The following is a 20,245-nucleotide window of genomic DNA, read 5'->3' on the forward strand; positions in this document are numbered from 1 at the left end:
AAGTTCTTTTGGTGCTTCAAAGTAAAAAATGCTGCTCTTTGCATGCCAGTGTTCATGTGGGATGTCAAGAAACTTTCACTGAAATGTCTCTGTGTAAAACTCTGTGGGCACAGGCTCTGAGGTGGAGGAAGTGCCTTAAACATGTGGCTGTAGGGTTTTTCTTGTTGTTTGTGGCAGAGGTTTAGGTTTATGTAAATTCCTGAGGAACTGGAGCTGGCTGATCAAAGGAAAGAAAAAACCCGAGCTCTGATTTCTGCCCAGGTGAATGCAAAATGAGAAACTTCATCCAAGCAGAGATTGGGAGAACTTGGATACAGAGTAGAGTTTGGTCCTGGGCTGTAGGAAATGCACTGAAGTTGTACCCAAGCAGAACTTGACCCTCAATATATGAGAAATAAGCGTTGTAATAACTACATAATTACAAAAAATAGATAAGGTTTCCTGTTTGCTTAATAGGTTGCATCTACATCTAATTAGGGGAATTAATATTTTCTTTTCTTGTAATTCCCCTTGAGTAGCTGTGAAAATGCCTTTTTTTTCCTATAAGATTGATTCATCACAAAAGGTTATAATTTTTCCAGTGTAGGCTCTGGGAGGATTGCTCAAGAACTTGCCACACTGTCAGATCAAAATGTGACTAAAACCAAATTACATATCAGACTGCGTTATTTAATAGAGTGATGACAATTGTAGGTTAAATTGTTTTAAAGTACCAAGATTGTACTTTTGTGATGTTAAAGCACATCATATGTGCTATCTTCTGGATTAGTCTGCGAGTGCTGATAGAAAAATCATAAAATGGGAAGGGAAAGTTTATAGGGCCAAGATAGAATCATTATAGGTGTTACGTGGAATGATAAAGATTAGTCACTGACTGCTTTCTGTGTTTATTGGCTTGTTGCTTTTAGAACTGCCCTTTAATTATTACCCTAATTATCACTTTATCCTCAGTTTGAAGTGATTTAAGGATTTGGTGCCAGCACACACCTCCTCCTCAGCCAAAATTTCTGAGTACAGAGGAGCAGCATGAGGAAAACCCTTCAGCTGCCAGCAAGTGAGAAATGTACCAGGAGAGCAACAAACCGGGGCTGGGGGTCCCTAAATCCAGTTGTGTCCCCTAAAACCAGGGCTGGGATTCCCAAAATTGGGGCTGTGATCCCCCTAAATCTGACTGGGGGCCCCAAACTGGGACCAAGGTCCCCCCAAACTGGGCCTGGAGTCTCTCTCAAAACCGGGGCTTGGGCAGCCCTAAACCAGGCTGGGGATCCTCCAAAACTGTGAGTGGGGTCCCCCCAAATACAGCTAGATCCCCCCAAACCAGGATAAATTTGACAGAGTCTTCCCATACTGGGACTGCGGTTCCTCTGTGTCTGACAAGGTGTTCATAAACCCGACTCAGAACCCCAAAACTAGAGCTGGGTTCCCCTAAACCCGACTTGGTGCCCCCAAACCGATGCTGGGGGACCCCAAAACTAGAGCTGGGTTCCCTATATCTGAGTAGCAGTCCCCAAAGCTGGGCAGGGTCCCCCTAAACCCGACTTAGGACCCCAAGACTAGAGCTAGGTCCGCTGTACCTGAGTAGCGGTCCCCAAAGCTGGGCAGGGTCCCTCTAAACCTGGCTTGGTGCCCCCAAACCTGTGCTGGAGGACCCCAAAACTAGAGCTAGGTCCGCTGTATCTGAGTAGCGGTTCCCAAACCGGGGCAGGGTCCCCCTAAATCCGACTTGGTCTCCCCAAACCGAGCCCTGGGAGTCCCCCCTCAGCTGAGGGGCCGTGAGAGGGTCCCGGGGCCGCCAGGGCCGCGCATGCGCAGGCGGCGCTGCCCGCCAGGGGGCGTGGCCGCAGCCCCCGGCCCAGGAGGGAGGCGGCGGGAGCAAGATGGCGGCGCGAGTGCTGCTGCGGGGGAGCCTGGCGGGAGCGCCCGCCGTGCCGCGCCTGCAGCCCGGCGCCGGGCTGACCCTCAGGTGAGCCCTGAGGGGGGCGAGGCGGGCGGGACGGGGCCGCCCGGGGGGAGCCGCACGCGGAGCCGGCGCCGCCCGAGCCACCCGGAGCCCCGCCGCGCAGAGCGTCCCCTTGCCAGGCTGGAAATGGCGCCCCGCTGGCGGGGCAGCGGCCGGGCCTGGGGCGGGGAGTGCGAGGAGGCGCCGGGGTGTCCCTCAAGGTCACGGGCCGCAAGGCCGGCCCCTTCCTTCCCTCCTCCCAGTCCGCCCCTGGGTGGGAGCGTGGCCATGGCCGGGCCGGTGCCCGGGCTCGGGGGGCAGCGAGAGCCGTTCCCTGCACCGCCGCCTCAGCCCCGCAGCCCTGCATGGACACCCCCGCATGGAACACACGGAACCGGGCACCCCGCGACTTTCGGGGCGCCCTGCACACGTGCATTGCTGCATTTAAATTTCTGGATGCTCGCTGGCCCTCCGGGATCGGGGCGTGCAGCCCAACTCCTCCGAGCAACAGGGTGCACAGCCAGCAGCGGATCCTGTCAGCACGCACAGCCCAAAACCTGCGTTTCCCCAGGGCTGGGCTGCCTGGCTGCACATCCCGACATCTTCCTGCCTTCACCGTTCACGGCCACTCGCAGGGAGTCACGGCTGGTGTTTCCATGTCCCCATGGGAGCTGGGATCTGCACCCCTCTGCCGGTGCCAGGGCGCACAGAGAGGCGCATCCCGCAAGGTTTGGGGTGCGCACATGAGCATTTCTGTGTGCAGGGGTGACACACACACACACACACAGAGCTCCTGGGGCGCCTCCCAGGTGTAGGAAGCAGGCACAGGGTGATGGAAACACGGGAATTCCCAAGCTGGGATGGATCTGCACAGTTTTTCCTCCCTTTCTTTGAAACAGGCAAAGCTGCTGCTTCGAGCCTCAGAACGGGCAAAACTAAAAGCATCCCTGCAAGCAGCTGTTCAGGGAATATGTTGTGAGGTTTTATGTGCATGTTTTGAGGTTATTTTAGTTTCAAATAAACTTTGGTTAGACCACAGATCAAAAACTGTCAAATATAGACAAATTGGTTTTCTTACTCTTCCAGGCAGATTTGATTTACTACAGAATCTAAATACTTGACCTGGTGTGTCCCACCCCGGTTATATTTTATGCTGAAGCAGGAGCTAAGTGTAAAGAAGTGTTTTCCCTTATATTTTTAATCTAATCTAATCAAGCTGTTCAGTGTTAGCCTTTGTGTTCAGAGCCCAACCTTTGCAGCAAGAAAGCAAAGCCCACAGTTAATATTTGCAGCTTGAGAACTTGCTGCCAAAGACAAGCTGGTGCTCACAGCTGTTGAAAGACCTGAATTCAGTCCCTGTTCCTCCAGAGCTCATTTTGGGTACAGATTGCCCAAAGAATGGAACCCGTGATCAGTTCAGGGCTTCTCAGTTCAGTGGTATTTTAGGATATTGATTAAAAATCAGGCCCTTGAATCTCAGTTTGGGTGCAGTGAGCATCTGCTTTAATAAACTCAGCCTGTTACCTTTGTTCTGTGTGAGGTGTGTATTTAGTTGTGATTTGTTAATCAGTGCTCATGAGGAGCTTTACAGCTGCTGGGGAGAAGATTTTCCATAAATGTAAAGTATTACTCATGTCATTGCTTTGAAATTTAACCAGACCTCCAGGTTTAGGTGCAGTTGAACATTCAAATCATGAGATTCCCCTCACAGCAAAGAAATTTGTTTTTCAGAGTTATCCCTGTAGCTCCAGCTTACTCCTGCTGCTGATTAAGTTCACAAAAAGCATCAGGATTATTTCTCTTTCCTCTTCAAAGTTTGCTGCAAACAATGATCCTTGTAGATGAGTTTTCTAAATATTACTTTGCTAACTTTATTGAATAAAGAGAAAGGAACGGTTTAAAATGAGAATTTACAGGTCTGAGTATTGCAGGAGTGGGCTTGACTTCTGCCTCCTGGAGCCAGTGAGGGCTTCATTTGAGGGAGCTTTTTGAAACAAAACCTTGAATTTCTGAGGTGGGGATCACCCCTGTGCTCTGAGCTCAGAGAAAGCTCCACTCCAGCAGCAGCCCTATCATGGAATGCCCTTCAAATGCCTGCCTCAGGAATAGCTGCTTGGCTTCCAGCACAGCCACATGTCTGTGTGTGTGCCCAGAGCAGGGGAGGCACCATTTTCAATAAACACACCAAGATTTAGACATTGTTTCTTCCTGCTGAAGGTCATTTCAGCTGTGGTTGTTGTTTCTCTGCTGTGAAATACTCTCCCTCTCCTCCATCCCGCTCCCATGGGCAGAACCAGGTCATTATGTTCTTTTCTGACACTGGGATTAAAAGGTGGATTGTTGTAAGGAACTGCTTTTGTGTAATACAGGTGTGTCCAGGGGGATGTTTTCCCAAAGGAAATTGAGATTTTTATTTCCCTATTTTTTTTTTCCTGGTAGAAGGCTTTGGGCTGGAGATCCAGCTGTCTTCTGGATCCCTAAATCAGTAATTAAGGGTGAAAAGTTGACATCTGAGGCAGGAAAAGGCTGAAATTTCCAGCTTAGAAGTAAATACATGTTGTAAATATAAATACCACATTTAATATTTTAATTTCAGGAGAAGCTTGTGACAGAATTAATTTTTTTCACTGTGACTACTATGAGGCTGTCAAAAAAAGGCAAACTGAAGGAAGGGAAAGAAGCAAAACCATTTGAGCTTCTCAGACATTGTAGAGGATCAGTTAAATGCATCAGATTCCTTGTCCTGCTCATCTGGAAAAGAGGAATAATTCCTTTAACACATCACTTTAAACAGCACAGTTATCCCTTGGTCTGGGTGCTCTGATGTAAAGGGAGGTGACACTATTCTGAAGGTGCACTTGGAGAAGCTGAATAAAGATTAGATAAGAAAAGAGAGTGAGAATCTTGTGTTTTGAGGCAAGGGAACGTGGATGTTGTGCAGAGAGCCTGGCTCTGAGCCCCTGTGTGTTGCTGGAATCTGGAACTGAAACATTTCCTGGCTGGTTATTTCCTACCACTCATCTTCTTTCCCAAATTAGCCTTTCATGCTATTTTTCCTCTTGAAAGACATTTCCCTTTCCCTTTTGTAGAGCTGTCTTTAAGCAGCACAGGAACATATGGCAGTTCCTTTCCCTTTTACACTGTGCAGTTTTCTTTCTGCACCTTTTTTGCTCTTTTTCACTCCTGACTGTTTACACCAGGCCAGACCCAGCCCTGGGCAAAGACAGTGGCTTAAAAAGAGGAGAAATAGCAGCAGAAGCTGCCATTGCCCAGGGAATTACCATGGACAATGTGCATCGTGGGAAATGGATTTGTTGGGAATTTTTAAAGTTTCATAGAAGATTTTATATACATTAATTGTTACAGTGACAATGTTAATACCTTGTGTACCTCACTGCACACAGCAAATGATGAACAAGGCCATCAAAGAAGTTTTTTTCTGTTCAGGAGAGAGGGGGAAATGTGGGAAATGGATTTGTAGAGAATTCTCCAAGCCTGGCAGAAGGCTCACACAGTGTGTGCAGCTGTGTGCAAACTTGGAGATAAAAATGCTGACTTAGAAATGCCATAAAACAGAACAGACATTGCTGAGAGAGAAATGGAACCAGAAACAAGTTTTAAAGGATGGCCTTGCAAATCAGACGAGATACTTTGGAGAAATAAACTATGAAAGATGCATTGGAGTGGGACCCACAGAGGGGTAACTTTAGATGATTGGCTTTAAGGCATTTACAGCATGGTGTGGCTAGAGCTGATAGGCCAAGCAATTTGTAATGTAATAAAAATTTTATATTACTTATATAATATGTAATTATAAAGTTATAATGTAATAAAGGTTATAATGTATTGTAATTTAAAAACAGCTTCTGATTGTGATGATGTGAATTACAACATCATTATAACATTATATTATATTATATTATAATATATGTTACTTATATATTTTAATATAGTTAATTATAACATCATATTATAATATAGCATATTTTCTCACCCTTCACATGAGACAGAAAATAGAAAAAAAGTTTTTAAAACATCTCTGGGTCAAAAAAAAAGCATAATCCCACAGTGGATAACTATGGGATGATAATCTCTGTGAAATGATAATCTCTAATGTCTAGTGAAATAATAGAATTATGTCTAAATATATTATATTATATTATATTATATTATATTATATTATATTATATTATATTATATTATATTATATTATATTATATTATATTATATTATATTATATTATATTATATTATATTATATTATATTATATTTTGATTGTATTATGGTAAAATATTAATAATTAATTATAATTATAATCAATTATACAACTATTATTATATTATATTGTTGTATATAGTATATTAATTTTATATGATTATAATATAATATAATATAATTAATATAATTAATATAATTAATATAGCGAAATTATCAATCTCACTGGGGATGAGCCACCTTTGCCTTGCTGGGAGACACTGGCAGGGCGGTTTCAGCAGTGTGTGAGTGTCCCTTGTGCCATCACAGTTTCTGGTTGTGCTGTGATCTCTGCCATGCAGTGCCATCAGTTCCTGCCTGTGCTCAGGGCTGTCGCTGTTCCTGCAGGGGGCTGGGCTCCTCAGCCCGCAGTGCCCGTGAGGACAGCTGGCTGAAATCGCTCTTTGTGCGCAAGGTGGACCCCAGGAAAGACGCCCACTCCAACCTGCTGGCCAAAAGAGAGACCAGCAGCCTGTACAAACTGCAGTGTGAGTGATGGCTCTGTGCTCCTGTCCCTGCCTGTACAAACTGCAGTGTGAGTGATGGCCCTGTGCCCCTGTCCCTGTCCCTGTCCCTGTCTGTACAAACTGCAGTGTGAGTGATGGCCCTGTCCCTGTCCCTGCCTGTACAAACTGCAGTGTGAGTGATGGCCCTGTGCCCCTGTCCCTGTCCCTGCCTGTACAAACTGCAGTGTGAGTGATGGCCCTGTGCCCCTGTCCCTGTCCCTGTCCCTGCCTGTACAAACTGCAGTGTGAGTGATGGCCCTGTGCCCCTGTCCCTGTCCCTGCCTGTACAAACTGCAGTGTGAGTGATGGCTCTGAGCTCCTGTCCCTGTCCCTGTTCCTGCCTGTACAAACTGCAGTGTGAGTGATGGCCCTGGCCCTGTCCCTGTCCCTGCCTGTACAAACTGCAGTGTGAGTGATGGCTCTGTGCTCCTGTCCCTGTTCCTGCCTGTACAAACTGCAGTGTGAGTGATGGCTCTGTGCTCCTGTCCCTGTCCCTGTCCCTGTCTGCACAAACTGCAGTCAGTGACTGATGGCTCTGTGCTCAGCACCACTGCTGTCCCTGCCTGTCTCACGGCTCTCTTGTTGTTGTTGCAGTTCACAATGTCAAACCCGAATGTCTAGAGGCCTACAACAAGCTCTGGTAAGTGTGTGAGTTCTCTTTTCACCTTTTAGCCATGTTGATTTGGCAGATATTGTAGTTATATCTGAGTTATGTAGAGGGGAGGTGACAAAAATTCTGCTTTTTTAGGATTTGGTATTAAATAGATCCTATGAAAGAGCCAAAAGTCCTGTGCTCAGTTCACCCCACCTCCCTCTTGGCATTGCCATTTCCTGAGCTGCAGTTGAGGATGATTCCTGTCCTGAGAGCTTTGGTGCATTTGCTGGAGCAGCTTTACCCCTTCCCTGAGTGATCTTAAAGTTCTGATCCCTGCAGGGAGAGGTGGAATGTTGGCATTCCCACTGCAGCTGCCAGGTTCAGGATGGGTTTTATGTGCACACTGGAAGGAAAGAGAGATCACTGCTAAATAAAACTACACCAGTGTTAAACTCAGATATTAAAAACCCAGGGGCTGATTTCCTCTCAGCTCATTTAGATCCCTCTGCACAATTCCTGCTGCAGAGCTCAAGGAGTTACAGAAACCCTTGGATGGGGTTTGTGCATTGGGGTGATTCCCTCCAGAGGGAGCAGTACTGGGACAGCTTTCCCAGACAGTTACAGCTTTAGGAATTGCTCACATTTGAAATTGACTGCTCTGAGAGTAAAACTGCAGAAATATTGTTCCTTTTCTGCCTCCACAACCCCCCCTCTGGAGCCCTGAAAGAAGTGTGTGTTCAAATTTGGGGCTGGAGTGAGCCTGGCAGCCAGCAGTGCTTTTCTCCCTGACAATACAAACATTCTCAGCAGAATGACAATAATGACACCTTCCTGCAACCAGCCCTGAGGTGTGAGCACAGCAGCTGGGCTGGAGGGAGAGGAGGAAATCCCAGCTCCCAGGTCATGTCCTCAGCTCATCTCTCACCTCTGTGTTGGGCTGGATAACCCAGAACTTTTCTCCCTGCTGTAGAAGCATAAAAAGCCACTAGAATAATATTCAATCAAGGTATTTTTAGCTCTTTTTTGTTTAAAAAATAGATACACAGTAAAGGACAATTTAGCATTCAGCCAGCTTGCTGTTTAAAAGCTGAATATAAACATGTCCAATTATGCAAGCCAGGGAATCACTTCTCTGCAGTATTTCATGAGCTGCCTGAATGTTGAGTGAGAGCAGAGATTTCTGTTTTCAAGGAAAGAGACAAACAGCAGAGAAAGAAACTGCTGACAGCAGCCAGATGAAATATCTGTGCTTGGATTGATTCTTTCCAAAGCAAATTGAAGCATTTCAGGCAAGGAGACAACTTGAATAAAGTAATAAACAAAATTAAGCCTCTCTGAACTTCCCTCCTGCCTCTCCCTAAAGAATAAAAAGGAACAGGTTAATTCTGTATCATATCAAAATGAGGATTAGTCATCATCATCATCATCAGGTATTCATAAATAATGTAATGAAGACAATTACAAGAATATTTCATGAATCACTGTGGTTTAGGAGCCCTTCTGAAGAACTAGGGACAGGTTTTTTAAAAAGATGTTCTGTGGGCATCTTTTCTCTAATTTACAGCAATATATGGTAGAATTATGCAATAATTTCCCATTCCTCTTCAAAGCTGCCTTTCCAGGATCTCATTCTGCTTTGCAAAAAATGAACTATCCTTGAGAATATCCTTGGAGAGTCATTTTATCATATTATTTACACTGGCTAGTGAGAAAACGTCGAGGTACAAATTGGTAATGAGATTTGCTCAAGGTTGTCTGGAAAGTCAGTGGCAGAATCCAGAAGAAAACTCATCTCCAATGACTCCCAGCCCGCCAGCCTACTTTTTATTCCTTGATCCTGTGCAGAGACTCTGCCTGTGAGCCAAACTGAGGAAGAAGGGTAATTATTCAGGGAAAAATAGAAAAGGCAGAGTTCAACCAGACTAATTGACTTATTCATCAAGGCACAGTGCAGGGAAAGCTGTCTTGACTGAGTCAGCAATCAGCAAAACTTAATTTCCTCATGCTAATGTGGGCCCCTGCTAAAGTTTGAAAGAGTGTTAGAAATCCTGGGAAGAGTCAGACAGGAATTTTGTGTTGGAGGTATTTCTAAGGCTGTCCCAGTGTTCATTAGTGGGTGAGTTGCCTCAAAGTAAGAGCACTTTCTGAAATCAAAAATCAATACTGTGAGCTACAGCCACTATTTCATTTATCAAATGATTTTTATTCATTCAGCCCAGCAGCTGTAACTGGTTTAGAAGAGTTTGTTTGCTTTCATATTTCTGAGTTGTTCTCCCCTGAGGGGAGCTTTTCCTCAAGCAAAGAAAAGCTTTTCCTCAAACAAATCACCCATGTAGGCTGAGTTTTCAGTGAGATATCCTGATATTTCTTTTCCTGATGTGTTGGATAACCTTTTAGACAGACATAATTGTTTAGATACACCTCATTTACTGCATCCAGAAATGCAGTATATGTTATATATTATAGAAATATTATAGATCTTTATTATAAATTTCTAAAAAAATGGTAACACTCACCTTAATTCTCCATGGGGGTGCAGCCACCTTCCCCCTGCATAACAGAATTTGCTGTTTCCTCTTTCTCCTCTGCAAAATAAAGCTTGTGAATGTTCCTAGCATGATGCTGTGTTATACATTGATCAAGTGTGGCCTCCCTGAAGGCAATGCAACCCAGTGTCTGTGTGTTCCTTGTTTTCAAGTCAAGAGGTGCTGCCAAAGATTCATGAAGAGAAACACTACCCTTGTGCTCTGGTGGGGACTTGGAACACGTGGTACGGAGAGCAGGATCAGGCTGGTAGGAGATAGAAGTGCAACCCAATGTACACCCATGTGCTTGGCAGGTTTTCTTCTTCTGAAATCACCTCCCCTGTGTGCGCTGAGGGGATGTGTGCATCACTCCTCAGCTGTTGTAAATGTGCACTGCTTGCTGTTTGTGCTGGGTTGGACAGCAGAGCATTCATCCCTTCGGGTTTGTCTCGTTGTTGATGTATTTTCATGTTTTCCAGGTGGTGATGGTTGGTAAAAATTAAAGAGGTTTTGGGGATATATTTGTAAAATACACTCCTTTGGGAACCTGACTATTTATGGGTGAATCTTGCAAAGGCAGAGTTTGTCCTTCCTTGGGCACTATTAAAGCTTTGCTCAGCCTTTCAGGCTGTAATTGCTGTATGATAATAAATTGCAAATCATTCCAAACCATCTGCACTGTAAACTTCACATTAAACTTTACTGGGGGAAAGTAAAAATCTTTCTGTTCATGTTCATACAAGGATACTGCCTAACTATGAAAACAAACTGGAGCTAGACATGGCTGAAGAGCTGCTACAGAGGTAACTCCAAAGAGCCCAGTGCAGAGAGAAAACCTGGAAAATGCCCTGGGAATTGGAAGGAATGGGAAGCCACAGATCCAAATCCATAGAGGTTCTGTGAGAGCTGTGCCAGGCTCAGTGCTGGGGCTTCCTAATTCAAAAAATCAACTCCTGCACACAGCAATTCTCCCTGCACTGCCAGCATATTGCAGTATTGACACTGAACAAATGCAGACAATTAACAGCAGATGAACCAAACAATGTCTGAGACCAACCCTGGAAGTTGAAGGGGAATTGGGGAATGAGGACAATTGAAATGGGAATTCCTCAGGCAGGTCCCAGTGGCTGCTTTTGGAACAGATGAACACAGGCTGGGTTTGTCGCTGCATCCCCAGCCTGCTTTGGAAATGTTCTTGCAGCACTGGAGTAAAGCAGATTGTGGGGTTTGACTTGTTAGCATATTGTTTACACTGGCTAGTGAGAAAATATCAACATAATGAGAAAATGAACAATAATAATGAATGATTAGTGTTCAGTGCTGGGTTAATATCAGGTGGATCCATCAAATCTGCCCTGGGGGTGAGGCAGCAGGAGCAGGAGGAGAAATCTGCTCTCCCATCAGCCTGTGGAAAAGGCACAGAGCTGCTTAAGAGGGCAGAAAATAGGTTTTATTTTCTGTGAGGTGAAATTATTGCCTTGCTATACTAAATGCTTGTAAATACATAGTTGAGTGATTTATTAAAGGGCTTTATTCTGATTTATTAAAGAGTGAATACTTTGAAAAAAAAATAGATACAAACATAGATACTGGAATTGTTTTTATAGGGGAAGTCCCAGCAAATATTCAGCTTTCCTCTGCTTTTATTCATGTTGAGCTCAGAAATAACATTTGCATCATTTTTTCATGTGCTACAGAAAGTGTCTTGCTTGTGTGCTGGAGTAATTCACTGAACTGAAAATCTGCCCCTCTGCTGCTCTTAGATGAAATTGGTACAAAGCACAATTTTGGAACTAAGTCATCCTCTTCAGCTGAATCTTAATTTCAATAACAGTCATGAGAAGTCATCACATCTTACTAGCATGGCAGCAAAAAGGCCCTGCAGAAATTCCTCTGTTATCCTCAGAGTGAATTGCAAAATTTTCCAAGAGAACCCCTTTCAAAAAGCAGATGATTCCATTATCCCTAAAATAATCCAATGTGATTTTCATTAATGAAAATCTATTTTCAAACCTGCTGCCTGGTTTCTATTTTTGTGTAATTTTGTAGTGTGAAGAGCATTTTATACTGTGATTTTTCCATAAGATTTACCATCTTCAGGTCTGGGACATGCCTGAAAAAACTGAAATTTTCTCTGTTTCAGTTCATTTGTGGAGATATGAGGGAGGTTACCCAGCTCTCAATGAGGTCATGAGCAAACTTCGTCAAAATAAGGTAAAAAACGCCGATTTTGTTTCTCAGAAAAGAGCAAAGAACAGGCAGAACAATTTAAAAAAAAAAGCAGATTTAGATACCAAAGTGTCTCCTCCCTTCCTGTACAAGTCCAGAAACCTCTTGGAGAGAGGATTTATTGTCACATTAATGTTTCATTCCTGAATACTTCCCCTGTAAATCCTTGGAATTCTCAAATTCACCAGAGAGAATTCAAATTCCTTTCAGCATTTCACTGTCCCACAACCCTGATAGCATTAAAAAAAACAAACAATTTAAGGCACATCTGGTGTCCTGCTGTTTGTTGTTGCAGAATTTGACCCATTTTAGCACATTATTTTTTAGGAATTTACAGAATTCCGGAAGGAGAGGGGCAACATGCTCCTGTCCCGTAAGAACCAGCTCCTGCTGGAGTTCAGCTTCTGGAATGAGCCAGTTCCCAGAGATGGCCCTAATATTTATGAACTGAGATCCTACCAACTCAGAGTAAGTCCAGATTTGATTTCTTTTCTGATTTTTGAAGTTTTGTGCTGTCCTAAAAGCTTTGGGAGGTTTTTATGGCAAACAGAGCTTATCTGAAAAATCTGATTTTTATCCAGGGTGGTGTCTGAGCCAGGGCTGCTCTCAGAGTGTGGGGTCTGAGGTGAGGGCAGGCTCCAACAAGATCCTGATGTCTGCAGGGCTGAAACCCTGTGGGTGCTTTGAGGGATGCTTCAGAGATGACTAAGAGGTGGTAAACAAAGCAATTAGAGATTATTTGAATATTCTTATCACTCCCAGGAAGGGGTTGTGTCAATACAGGGTGGTTTCCATACAGAAAGGGTGTGAAAATTGTATAATATTTTATTTTAAACTGCAGCTTTAACAGTGTGTTCTGTTTCTGCAGCCTGGAACAATGATTGAATGGGGCAATTACTGGTAAGTGTTAATTAATTAATCTAAGTGTTGCCTTCGGCCCTGGGCTGCTCCTGGTTGGAAAAAGCAGGACAGGAGGTGCCAGGGTGGCACCAAAGCCACCAAACCCCCAGTCCAGGGGCTGCTGCTGCACTTGCACCCCTGCTCAGACAGTCCTGTGACCCTCTGAGGGGAAAAAAGCAATTTTGTGCACAAACAACCCTCTGTGGTTTGGCTTTGCTCCCCAAAACCCTTTTAGTTTGCTGCAAAAACCTGGATTTTCAGCAGAAAGCTGCTTGGGAAGAGTGGCAATTCTTCTGGGGGGCTTGGTTCATCCTTCCCAAACCACTTCCAGCTGAAATCTTGGCTCTTTGAGCTTTCAAAGTCAAGTTACTTCTGAAAAGCTGCTGAGCAGCACGTTTGTATTTTAATAGATGGGTTAGAAGTATTTGAGATAGTTTTCTATTGATTATATGCTTGTGGGCTTGTCTTATTTTTAACCAGTGTAAGTTTATTTCAATTTACACTCACTGTCCTTGCAGTTCTAGTGGTTGATAGTTAAACAATTTGAAGTATTTTCAATTATTTGGACAAAGGTGAGGAGTTCGATTTTCAGCCTTGTCATTGATATAATTTTTTTCAATTACAGTCATTTGAACAAATCAAATTTAGATCTTTTTTTATATAAAATAGGCACATCTCTACTGGTAGAAAATCTGTTTTATAAGATACAACAAGAGAAATATTTATCTTAATTTATGCAAAGATCTGCATGAATAAAAAGTTGTATTCCACTACCACAAAATCTGTGGAAAATTAACGTGGCAAAGCTGACATGACTAAAACTTAAAGATTTAGTGATAAAACCTTCTATAAAGGTTAACTGGTTAACTATAAAGGTTAACTGCTGGATTTCACTGTCCCAGCAATTCTCTTTGTCCTGAATTTGGCTGTAAAAATGATTAATGCAAAATTTAGTGAAAATGTAGCCTCCAGTTTTAATGCATCCTAACAAGACACAGAGGTAAATCTTAATTATTTAGTGCTGGAAACGAGCATGCTGCAGCTTTTTCCTCACTTTGAATTGCTGAAATGCACAAAAATGCAGTTTAACATTCCAGTTTCTCTTCCAGTCTGTTTTTTCCCATTTTCCAATGGTTTTTCCCCATTTTCCCTGATGTCCCAACAATTATCTTTATCCTGACTTTGGTTGAAAAAATTAATACAAAATGTAGTGAAAATGTAGCCTCCAGTTTTAATGCATCCTGACAAGACACAGAGGTAAATCTTAATTATTTAGTGCTGAAAACGAGCATGCTGCAGCTTTTTTCTCACTTTTAATTGCTGAAATGCCCAGTACATGGAGTTTACCATTCCAGCTTCCCTTCCACTCTGTTTTTTCCCATTTTCCAATGGTTTTTCCCCATTTGCCCTGATGTCCCAACAATTATCTTTATCCTGACTTTGGTTGAAAAAATGATGAATACAAAATTTAGTGAGAATGTAGCCTCCAATTTTAATTTTCCTTAGTGCTGAAAACGAGCATGCTGCAGCTCTTTCCTTACACTTTGAATTGCTGAAGTGCACAGCAAAATGCAGTTTACCATTCCAGCTTCCCTTCCACTCTGTTTTTTTCCCATTTTCCAGTGGTTTTTCCCCATTTTCCCTGATTTCCTGCCCAGGTGTGCAGGCTCTGATGTCTCCTTGCTCCCTGCAGGGCTCGTGCCATTCGGTTCAGACAGGACAGCAATGAAGCAGTTGGGGGATTTTTCTCCCAGATTGGACAGCTCTACATGGTCCATCACCTTTGGGGTAAATTCCTCTTTCTGCTTTCTTCTCCCACTGAGCCAACCCAATCACTTTGCCCAGGAGGAAATCGTTTTACAAAAGTTTGACAAATATTTTTACAAAAGGCAAGGGAAATGTCTTAAAAGTTGGGTTTTAAAGTTTTTTTTTTTATTATTATTTTCCCAATTTTTTAATTTCTTAATTTGCTGATTTTTTTAATAATTTTGTGTAGATAAATTTATTCTTCACCAAACAAGAAATGATTATTTCCTGTTTTGTTCTGTTTTCCCCCCAGTTTCTGCTGTCCCTTTCTCATTAGGAGCTCAGTGTTTGCTCTCAGTCCCACAGCCATGAGTCTGCTGTCCCAACCCACGCTGAAATCAGCTTTTTTACAGTTTCATTTCAAACCTCACATTCACCACACCTGCAGAAAGCAAAATCAGGCATTTATTTCCATTCCTGCATGGGGGTGTTTTGGCTCTCTCTGTACATTCATACTCATAAACACCTTAGGATTGTTTCAACTTGAAAAACAAGAATTTGTTAGAAATTACTCAGGTTTGGTTTTTTTTCACATCCCAACAATCCAGAATTTTAGATTTCAGCAATCTGGCAGCCCTCATGTGGAGCTGTGCCCCTGCTTTATCTTACCTGTGCCCAGGCATTTTCTGTCTTCCCCAGCTCCTTCTTTTTCTGCTGCTCTGGGAGCTTTTCCTCCTGGCAGAGAACTCCTGATTTTTTTTTTTTTTTTCCTTCCTGCTTTCCCAGCCTCCTAATTCCTCCTTGGGATTATTTTAAGGAATCTCTTCCTGTTCAGGAGGGAAAGGAGTCACTTTGTGCTTGTTTTCCCAGCTTACAAAGACCTGCAAACCAGGGAAGATATAAGGAATGCAGCGTGGCATAAACCTGGCTGGGATGAACTGGTTTATTACACAGGTAACCCATTAACTTCTCTGGAATGCTGGGGGCAGACTTTGGGCTTTGTGCCACCCTCTCTGCTCCTCAGAACATCCCTCTGGCAGAAAAAGTTCTGTATCTCAGGGGGAAATGTGGGTCTGGGTCAGTTTTTAGTCTGTAAAGGAGCAGAGGGGTGTTGCACTGAGCTGTAAAGTGAATTTTGTAGCTGGTTGTACATGGAAAAGTTGCCCAAGTGCTAAAAAATTGCTGCATTAATGCTGAATTTTTAGAGCAGCATTTCTGTGGAATGTGAAAGAACAGATTTATGTAAGTGCTTGTCCAAAGAATTAAGGAGCCAGGAGTGAAATTTAGCTTGATATTAAATGATTACTCCTGATATTTAATGAAATACAGGAGCCTTGTTAAATGCATTGCTGGGAAAAGGGAATTTAGACTTGGGAACAAGAAGCCAGGAGATCTTTGAGATCAAAGAAAGCTGTCACAGCAGAACTCCCAGAAGTGTGCCAAGATGTCAGATTTGGGCTCCATGGGGCACATTTCAAAGGAAGTTACACCACAAAAATGTAGGATCACTTCCATTTTGGTGGAAAAATGAAAATATTTGTCTTCAAATGAGCAGAGAGATGGTATTAAAATCATTTTTTCCCACAGCCACCATGCTGGAGGGATGATTGCTGAATGTGCTGAACTCTGTCAGTGAAATTCAAAGCTCTCTCCATTTTTTTCAGTGCCCCTTATTCAGGAGATGGAGTCCAGAATCATGATACCCTTGAAGATTTCTCCACTTCAGTAAAGTCACTGATTTTCTTGTGCCTACATAGATGAAGTGACAAGTATTTGTCTTAATTTATGGTATACACTGTATATCATAGTCTGAAATATAAAAGTACTGTATTGAGCTTATAAAAGAGACCTCTTTTCTTCAGAACCCACCACCTTCTGCTCTTAGGGGAAAAAACAAAACAAAAACAAGACTGTGATTAAAAGGTTGGTGAATTGAAAACAAGTCCAGATCTGTGGGCCAGGTGCCCAGGGAATGTGTGACCTACAGGATTGGAAATCTCCTGCTCCACAGGCACTGCCCAGAGCTCAGGAGCAGCATTGCTGTGAGCATTTAATGACTGCAGCTCTCCAAAACAAACGTGGGAGTGAAATCAGAAGCTCCGGAGAAACGAGAATTTCATTTCGAGTTGTGAAACCAGCAGCTCTGGGGTTGCTGTGAAATCACCCCTGGCTGGTGGAGCAGGCCTGAAATCAGCAGATCCCCACTTGCAAGCAGGCAGTCATTAATTTGGGACAGTGCTGTGTGGCAGGGGATGGCTTTGGGACAGCAGGGGCTCTGCAGGGTCTCTGAGCACACATTTGAGTGCAGCCTCCCCCTGGAATGGATCCCGGGCAGGGTGAGCCACGCTCCCCCCACAGACAGACACTGCCTGAACACCCTGCAGGGAACCACCCCACCCCAAAGCATTTCCCTCCCCAAACAGCTCCAAACTCTGGGAAAAGGGGTTGAATTTAATAAGCAGTGCTGGTTCAGCCTCGGAGGGGGGCTGCAGTCCCCGTGGCTGGGTTGGTGTGTGAAGCTGGGCATGGCATTTCTGTGTACCATGGTGTCCAGTTCTGTTTTGGTTTCACTTTTAGGCTAGAATGTATCCACACTTTTTGGTGTCTGCAACGATGTGAACATCCTGTAAGTGACAATAATATTCTCTCTCTCTCTCTCTCAAGTGGCTCCAAGAATCAGTGTAACATACTGAATGTACAAATCAGTTCTGAATGTCCAGTTTGTACATTTCAAGAAGTTTTCAGGAAGAACATATCAGTCAATAAAAACCTTTTAATTTTCACCTTTTGCTGGAATCTCCTATGTATTGCACCACTTGTGTTTTCTCTCCTCTTGCAGTGTTAAGTCTGGAAAATTGAGAATATTTCAGCTTCATTAACCAATATCACTTCTCTGCGTTGGGGACAGCATTTCCAATTTTCTGCTGTCCTTCTCCAAAGTGAATTTACAATTTCTCCATCACATCCCATTCTGCTGAGTGTCCTGTGATGATAAATACAAAACACTTTTCCTTAGGATTTTTCTCCACAAATGATGATGCTTCATTTTTCAGGTGTGGTTTCTTTCCTACTTGCACTCGTGCCTCCCCTTGAGTTTCCCCTTGAACAAAGTCAATATTTGATCTGGTTCTTGTCTGGTTTTATATTTTCCTCCTGTTGCCAAGTGGTGATGGGATTTTACTGAGGCACATTCTGTGCTGTATCAGCTTGAAGTTGCTCAGTGGGCCAAGGAAATCATTTGAGCTGATCCTCCTTGTAAGTCAGCCCTGAGCACTGATATCACCTGGGGCTGCCATTTTATCTGATTTTTGGGGCTGCTCTTCAGCTGCAGAAGGAAAAAAGGGATTCCAATATCACCTTCCAGGCCCTTTGATCTCTCCCAGATCTCTTTTCCCTGGAGAATTGTCCTTGTAGCTCCCACCCAGCAAACTCAGCCAGAGACAAACAGCAAAAAACCATTTATGGAGCCCCAGGATTTTTTGTGTTCTGATGCTCTCCATGTGTTTTACCTTCACCAGGAATTCAGTTCTGCCTGGCACAGCTCTTGTTGTCCAAAGACCACAAAGTTTTGCCTGGGTGAGGAATCAGAGGAGTAACTGGGTGTCCTATGGGGTGAGATCACAGAGTGCAGGTCCCTCACCCACTGCCAGGATCTGAATTCCCCCTGCAATTCTGAATTCCCCTGTCCTGAGGTGTTAGGGATGAGCCTCCCCTCATTCTGAGCCTCCTGCTCTGCTGTGGCTGCCCTCAGGGACAGATATAACTGATAAAACTGATAAAACTCCTTATTTTACCTGCAGCTAAAGCAGTTCCTGTTATTTTCCTTACAGGTATCAGTGTAAGCTCCAATGGAAATGGGCAATGCCAATTTTTCCTTGGCTTCCCGTTGCCTGAGCTGGGTTTTCCCTGGTTCTGTGAACTCTTGGGATTTTCCCTCTTGATTCCATGGCTGAGTTCAAGTTCTCCTTAGGTGAGCAATCCCTCAGCATCTCTCACAGCACAGCTGCTGCAGTTCAGAGCTGAAGTCACTTCCCAAAGGTTGGAAAGTGGGGACAGTGCTTGGAAAAGCCTCTGGCAAATCTCAACTCTTATTCCACTGCAATGACACAATTAAAACTTAAGATTTAATTGTCCTGGAGAAGGCTGCAAACTGTCCCACATGCAAATACATAATTTAAAGCAATTCTGCCTCATTGAATAATCACATTAAAAGCCTTTTTGTAAAGGCTGGTGATCAAAAGACCCACCTGGAGCCCAGGTCCTCCCTGTATGCCCTGTGCTGCTCCCCAGACTTTGCCCCTCTGTGCTGGGATGTGTCCAGGCAAAATCTGTGACACTGAAACTTTTCCTCCCCCTGCTCCATTCCCTGCTGGGAATTTTCCACTATTTCACAGACAAAACAGCTGAGCCTCTCCTGAGCTCAGCAATGCTCCTGCTGCCTCCTGGGCTAGAGGTCAGCTCCACATTTGCCCAGTGGAAGGGGAGGGGGGCATTTTTTATTTTTTTTTCTCCAAGGCAGTGTGACCTAAAGAGCTGTTGTGAAATGCCTGGCACAGCCCCACGTTTCCATAGAGCCCCGAGTGGCAGCAGCTCCTGCTGTGAATGTTAACTTCATCTCCAGGGCTCTGCCAGAGCCCTGAGCCATGCCCCAGTGCCCTCCAGCTGATCAGCTCCATGGCAGATTTCTTTCCTTTGTGACCTTTTAATTCCATTAAAAACAGCAAATAAACTTCACTTCCTAACTGTGGCATTGCACAGGGAAAAGTGGGAGCAGAAACTCCTCAGGTGTGCCCTGCTCATGCAGCCCTGCCTGAACAGAAGCAGGACTGTCCAGGAGCTGCCCTGGGAGCTGGCTGGGATTTCCCTCAGGGAGGATTTCCATCTTGAACACTCCCAGAAGTTGTGGGGAGCGCTGCCAGCCATTGTCTGCTTGGCTTTTGTGGGGTTTGCTGAAGCCTCTGCAGCTCCTCTGGGGCTCTTACGCGTCTGCCTTGCTCCAAAAACCATCCCAAGTTTGGTTCTGGGTTTGTTTTCTTTTAACCCTTCTACTTCTCTACTATTTAAATGCTGTTGTAACTTCAAGCCAAAAACATTTTTCAGCATCACTGAGAGCTGCAGCCCTCACTGTGGGCTGTGGGGACTCCTCTGTCCCCATCTCCTCCTCACAGAATGAACAGAACCAGTGTTTGCTTTAATTGCTGGCGATGCTTTAAAGATTGGACAGCAGCTGTCTCATGGTTTAATCATCATAAATTAAAGAAATTCAGTGCTAATTGTGAAAAGCAGTGATTATTATGAGAAAATGGGAAATTTTGGAGGGTAGGGACATCACTTGTTTCTGTTTCTGAAATATGTGGTGGGGTGAAAGAGAATTGCCACATTTCTCTTTCTGGAAAAATACTGGGGGTCTTTGTAAGCACTTAGAGGATAAAAACCTCAGCAGATATTAAATGTTTTTAATATCAAATAATGTCATATTACCCATCTTTCTCCTGTGTGAGGTGGGGATTGAAGGAAGGGGCAGGTGTGATGGATTTTAACATTGGTAAAG

At 43.9% G+C, this 20,245-nt stretch overlaps 1 protein-coding gene across 1 annotated transcript; it reads left to right on the forward strand.

Moving 5' to 3' along the window:
* The first annotated feature begins 1,854 nt into the window (after positions 1-1,854).
* On the forward strand, positions 1,855-17,477 carry NIPSNAP2 (nipsnap homolog 2). Its single transcript, XM_036395038.2, has 10 exons — positions 1,855-1,963; positions 6,542-6,681; positions 7,294-7,339; positions 9,993-10,087; positions 11,963-12,033; positions 12,376-12,516; positions 12,917-12,948; positions 14,642-14,736; positions 15,565-15,648; positions 16,359-17,477. The coding sequence occupies exons 1-10, from the start codon at positions 1,878-1,880 to the stop codon at positions 16,421-16,423; spliced, it is 855 nt and encodes a 284-aa protein (XP_036250931.1). The 5' UTR covers positions 1,855-1,877; the 3' UTR covers positions 16,424-17,477.
* The last annotated feature ends 2,768 nt before the right edge of the window (positions 17,478-20,245 follow it).

Source organism: Molothrus ater, chromosome 21 (assembly GCF_012460135.2).
Source record: "Molothrus ater isolate BHLD 08-10-18 breed brown headed cowbird chromosome 21, BPBGC_Mater_1.1, whole genome shotgun sequence".
NCBI lineage: Eukaryota > Metazoa > Chordata > Aves > Passeriformes > Icteridae > Molothrus > Molothrus ater.

What these genes read in the sequence shown, in the direction of transcription:
- NIPSNAP2 (XM_036395038.2), top strand. Translation starts at nt 1,878, where the DNA reads ATGGCGGCGCGAGTGCTGCTGCGGGGGAGCCTGGCGGGAGCGCCCGCC. An exon ending in ATTGAATGGGGCAATTACTG is followed by an intron (nt 12,949 to 14,641) that starts GTAAGTGTTAAT and finishes TGCTCCCTGCAG; the next exon opens with GGCTCGTGCCATTCGGTTCA. An exon ending in CATGGTCCATCACCTTTGGG is followed by an intron (nt 14,737 to 15,564) that starts GTAAATTCCTCT and finishes TTGTTTTCCCAG; the next exon opens with CTTACAAAGACCTGCAAACC.